The sequence below is a fragment of the Etheostoma spectabile genome, chromosome 5, assembly GCF_008692095.1.
Source record: "Etheostoma spectabile isolate EspeVRDwgs_2016 chromosome 5, UIUC_Espe_1.0, whole genome shotgun sequence".
In the NCBI taxonomy this organism is placed as follows: Eukaryota; Metazoa; Chordata; class Actinopteri; order Perciformes; family Percidae; genus Etheostoma; species Etheostoma spectabile.
The window spans coordinates 15368174-15373503 of record NC_045737.1 but is presented as its reverse complement, the minus strand read 5'-3'; the positions used below and the strand labels follow the sequence as shown (position 1 = coordinate 15373503).

The 5330-nt window shown below is 35.9% G+C and overlaps 2 protein-coding genes across 3 annotated transcripts in view; one reads left to right on the top strand and one right to left on the bottom strand.

Annotated features, from left to right (window-relative positions):
• rufy3 (RUN and FYVE domain containing 3) overlaps positions 1 to 2233 on the top strand; it is a 17580-nt gene extending 15347 nt beyond the window's left edge. For both annotated transcript variants that reach the window (XM_032517146.1, XM_032517147.1), the window contains exon 18: positions 170 to 2233. In XM_032517146.1, coding sequence (XP_032373037.1) covers positions 170 to 313 — 144 coding nt within the window. In that variant the 3' untranslated portion in view covers positions 314 to 2233. The remainder of the gene's footprint in view (positions 1 to 169) is intronic.
• A 760-nt stretch (positions 2234 to 2993) lies between these two features.
• The window catches only part of grsf1 (G-rich RNA sequence binding factor 1), a 7809-nt gene continuing 5472 nt past the window's right edge, over positions 2994 to 5330 (bottom strand). Inside the window, exons 6-10 of the mRNA XM_032517150.1 lie at positions 5021 to 5154; positions 4518 to 4603; positions 4276 to 4411; positions 3609 to 3663; positions 2994 to 3222 (exon numbers count right to left, since the gene is read on the bottom strand). Coding sequence (XP_032373041.1) covers positions 3219 to 3222; positions 3609 to 3663; positions 4276 to 4411; positions 4518 to 4603; positions 5021 to 5154 — 415 coding nt within the window. The 3' untranslated portion in view covers positions 2994 to 3218. The remainder of the gene's footprint in view (positions 3223 to 3608; positions 3664 to 4275; positions 4412 to 4517; positions 4604 to 5020; positions 5155 to 5330) is intronic.

Here is a 5330-nt window from a genome sequence, read left to right as displayed (position 1 = left end):
TGCAGTACAACAAAAATATGTTTTTTTGAAAATGAAAACACATTAACCTATTCTGGTACAACCTCTAAATACAATTATGAACCTGAAAATGAGCATAAGATGAGCACAAGATGAGCACTTTAAGCAACCTTCATTTTTTCTGTTCTAATCCTTTTTTTTCTGTCTCTAGAAACAGTGTAAGAACTGCAGCGGCATTTTCTGTGAGAGCTGCGTGTCCAACGAGCTGCCGTTACCTTCCTCCATTCTCCCAGAGACTGTGTGTACCGCCTGCTTCTCTCGTTTACTCCAACAATACGCTTCAACACCAACATGAAACCACTCATGGACATGATAATCAGACACGGGAATCCGGAAGCATTCATTTGTAAAACTGGCACTGCAAAAATGCACTTTTTGACTTTGTGACTCGAGACATTATGAAAGGTCTGATGGAGTCAGATTCAGATCAGATTAAGTTAGCAATGTCCAAACATGTGCCACTAAAGCTCATTGAATTCAGGTTTTCATTTTTCAAATACTGGTTTGGCCATAATTCTTCCTTTTATGGCTGAAACTGTGTGTTGAACTGCTGTGGTATTCCTGAAAACCTGCACTCAAAAAGCTCTAAAATGGCACCTGGATAGAGATTACTGATATAAAAAGACTTTAATCATCTCATGCATTAAAAAAAATGGACTTACCACAATGTCCACTAAGTGGATTATTGATTAAAAGGCCGACTGGCAATATGTATTTTATATAATTTAGTTTTAAAAGATGGGGAAAAGGTAAGATAGAAAAAACGGAATTGTTTTTTGTTTGTGTAAGCCACAACTGGGCTACAACACAGCTGTTAATCATATACAGATCAGTATGTGATATATCATTTTATTTAGACTTTTTTATGATTGAGGCTGATGCTGACAAAATCAAATATCCCAAACATTTTTGACCAAATACTATATTATGTGTCAATATTTTGGGAAAGACAATGTGCTGTCAAAAGCTTTTTATACACTTATCATACATTAGTAAAAGACTCTGAGTCTGAGTTAAAAAACAATTGATGCAAAATGTACAACCAAAAAAATATATAAAATATATATATAAAATTTTATATATAAAAGTTATATGATGATGTTATGATAATCAGAATCTAGTCTCTTATCATAATATCTATATTGTATGGACATATCACTCAGCTTTGGTGTTGAGACTGTAGAAGAGACTTGATTTTGCTGTTTGACATTTTTGGACAGTGCGCTTATTCTGTCTTGCTGGAAGTGAGATGAGACGATTGATACCACTCTCAGGTCCGTCCCTTTAGTGTCCAGCTACAGCCAGCAGCTGTTTAGCTCAGTGCAGAGGCTGGAAACGAGAGGAACTCATTCCCTCGTTAAAGCAACACCAAAGCACTTTTCCTCTTTGGTCCCCCTACAGGCTGGAAGATGAATTGTCCATTACCGCTGTCTCATTGGAACTACAGATCCCGCTACCCGATCTGGCAAACTTGCATAGTGCGGTTGTAGAGGGCCGCATTTTGGAAACATTATTTTAAGGTACAAAAGAATCTTTGGTGTTGCTTTAACATGTTTTATCTTGTTTAATCTGTACAAAAACAGACAAAGTGTAATGTTACTTGGGTTGATTATTGAGCTTTAGAGGTGCTGCTAGGTCGACTGTGTTACCTTTCGACTAAGGCAGATGGTCTTTATGCTAAGCTAAGCTAACTGGCTGCAGCTTCACATTTATTGTACAGACAAAGTGGTATCGCTCTCAGCAACAACCAAAAAAAAGAAAATAAGAATATGTCCCAACATGTCAGATTATTCCTTAGGTTTACAAAGCTGAATATGCTGTATGAAATAGATCTATGCTATTGTGTTCTATATAAATTAGAAGTGGCTAAAACAAATCATCTCCTGTTGACAAGGAATATCAAATCAGTCTATTTGATCTCAAACAGTGCAGCCGTTAAAATAACAGAATCCAGCTTTTATAGATATTTAGATTCTAGTCTTTTCTCTGGATAATCAAATGTTTTTCCAAACGTCTTAAAATATTACTGCACTTCTAGAATGCATGGCTCTCTGCCTGACTGGTTTGAAGTGGGCATATCAGCTGTTTCTATGTTTTGTTGATTTATATGAATTAATTAGAAGCTCGGGAAAACCAGTTTAGTCGTTCTTGTTGAAACTGACACTTGAGATGGAAATGCTTCTAGGATCATCAATAAACTTTTATTAATTTTACCTGTGTATGACTGGATTATTTTAACCTGTGTTTCACCTTTGTGCAGCATAAAGAGCTCAGTCCATCAAATACCATCTTAACATAATCAAGTGGTCCCTTTTGAATTATTTTGTGTATAGAAACATTTTTGCAGATAAAATAAAATACTCTTCAGTACAAGTGGATAGCGGTTAAGTGCTTTAAAAAAAAAAAAAGAGGCTTTTTTTTTTTAAAGCTCTTCACAAAATGTGTGTCCCTGTACTCAAGCTATACTTCAACTGGGGAATCACCAGAGGCCTCACAATATATCACAATATTTATGCAATATTGATATAAAATTTTTCCCAATGTCAAATAATGTCCCCAAAAAATTATTTCTCTTTTATCTCATTTCAATTTTATTGCTGCAAAATGGGATTGTCAAGCAGACAATTGCATATATAATAATAGATCAATACTTGGTGTCTGTCTATCTACAGTATTGCCACAGAAAATATTGCAATACTATGCCCCCCCTAAATTTCAAATGTTGATTCTTCTAATTTTGGAAACTCCCAACTTGAGACAGCAGGTTCTCCTTCAACATATTAAGCCTGTATCATCACCAACAATATCAAATAAAACTCATTTAAATATATTTTCTTATGTTGAGTTTAAGAACAAAAAATGATTTGCAAATGTTTTGGAAAAATCTCTAAATTTAACATGTCCTGATTCTTATGTATCTCTCATCTCCAGATCATCTGCTGATGTAGAGGATTCCTCTCTTTGTTCTCTTCAAGTAAGAGAAAGCTGCATTTTGTAAAAATTATTCAGCAGAATGCTCATTTTATTATAATTGGTCTATGTTGATCTCCAACTGTGATTAACTCCCTTTTGTTGAACGAGACAGTGAAAACAGATTTCTTTTGACACAAGAAATGTTTATTATTTACTATACGAGTCAGGCAGGATAATAAATACAATAGTCCTGTGTATGTGTGGGTCTGGCATCCGTGTGTCTGGATTCACCTGCAGGAGAAAATACTGCATGTTAAATCACATCTGGCGTAAAAGATTAACAGCAACATGTGTTGGAGAAGGTAAAACTCAATTGACTCAGTCAATTCAAATTGAAATTTATCAAAATACCCTTAAAAGGAAATCAACACGATAACTGTGTGTATTTGGCATTCTTTGTTCCATTAAAAGCTGGAAATTCCCAGTTGGTGGGTTGTAGTTACAGCTTCTGTTACAGTGATCCAGTTTAGAGAAACAAGCACGCTCACTAAATTGTAGAATTCTGTCTCATTCATATCTTCCCTAAAAATGTGAATTAGAAATATAAAAAATAAGAATATTTTTCTGTCAAGAAGCTTGAGCTTCCAACTCTCTAGTTCTAATTCAGTGGTTCTCACCTCGTTCCATCAGAGTCTTGTGCAGAGTTTAGGAATAACTCGATGTATCTTTCTCCTACAAATTAGAGAAAGTTCAGTTACGTTAAACTCTCGTGGACATTTATATATTTAACATATATTATGTCATAACAGACCAGAAAGGGAATATGCTGAGATTCTGCTGACATTAAATCGCATCGCATTTATGATGCATTAACCATTGAAATACATAAAATGCAATTTTACTTATTTGATTTTCATTTTATTGAAAGACAAAAATATATTTTTTGGAAACTATAACTCCTGTGAAGAATATTAAGGTTTTAATAGTGATGATCGCTGGGTTTTGACGGTTTATTTTCCTCATGTTGTGCCAGCTGCCATCTCATTTTGGATCATTCAGAGTTGTAGAGAGAAAAAAAGGCTACATAAATACTTGCTCAAACATTCTGAACAATTACAGTAAACATCTGACAGTGCACACCCAAGATCATATCAAGTCTTATTTACAGATGAGAAGCAGTTTATACTCAAAACAACTCAAAACAAGAAATATAGATTTATGTGCAAAGAAATTAGGATCTATCTATCTATATTTGAGGTCTGTCTTAAATTTAAAGTGCATTACAAATAAAATGTATTATTATTATTACTATCTATGGTCTTAAATGCTCTCCGTCAGTCTCACCTATGTGCTGTCTGTCTCTGGACATGGCGGTCAAGGCGTCTTGGTGGCAGCTGAAGTAAACGTCGGCTTCTCCGCTCAGCCTCCCTTCAGGACCGCATTCAATCAGGATCTTCGACACAATTAGAGGAGAGAAAAACTGCAAGGGAAGAACAAACACACACAATATAAAATAATGTACATATTGACCTCTAATGCAACAACACAACCAGCTTCAACTTGTCAACAGTATCTGGACGTTTTACCTTAACAATGTCTTCTCCGGACACCTGGAAAGGAAGTCCTCTCATGTGGATGTAGTGAAGCGGCGAGGCCGAGCCCTGGGCGGATCCTTAAGGAGCAGAATCGCAAGTTTACACCACGATAAACAAAAAAACTAAGAATGTGTTCACAAAGAGCAAAGCATTTAGTTATCTAAAGATATCCCTGCAATTTTCACACTTTGCTTAGTCATGCAGTGGGCCTTATTGGACCCTTTGGCGGGCTGTTTCTGGCCCATGGGCCATATGTTTGACAACCCTGATCTAATCGGTTCACTCTTGGGTCCAAGTGGATATTTTACAAATTTTAAAGAAAGTATAACAAATAAATCAGCAGTGTTTCAGTCTCATTTTAACCCTGATGTTTAAAATGTTTCTTTTTCTTAATCTTTTCATTCTTGTTTTTTTTCCTTTCTTCAATGCTGTGTTATTTTAGGGGAGGGGGGAAACTTAAAAACTCAGTGTAATGACCCCTCAAATCCCCTTACCAGTTCTGGTCTGTGAGGCAGAGCCAGTCCTCCTGTTCGCGGACTGAGTGCTGGTCTGATGAGAAGCTAAACTCGTCCTCTTCCTCCAACCAGAACTAATCTGGTCAATTCTGCTGGGAAACACCTCGATGTATCTGCAAAACCAAAATTCAACCTTTATTTATACGAGAGATTATTGACAGGCAGCCCTCATTTTCAAAGATGATCGAGTCAGAAAACAATGCATAAAAGGAAGCAACACCATCATAACAACATAGAAAGACACTTAAACTTTACGAAATACCTCTATGTAAAACAATTACAAGGGGGG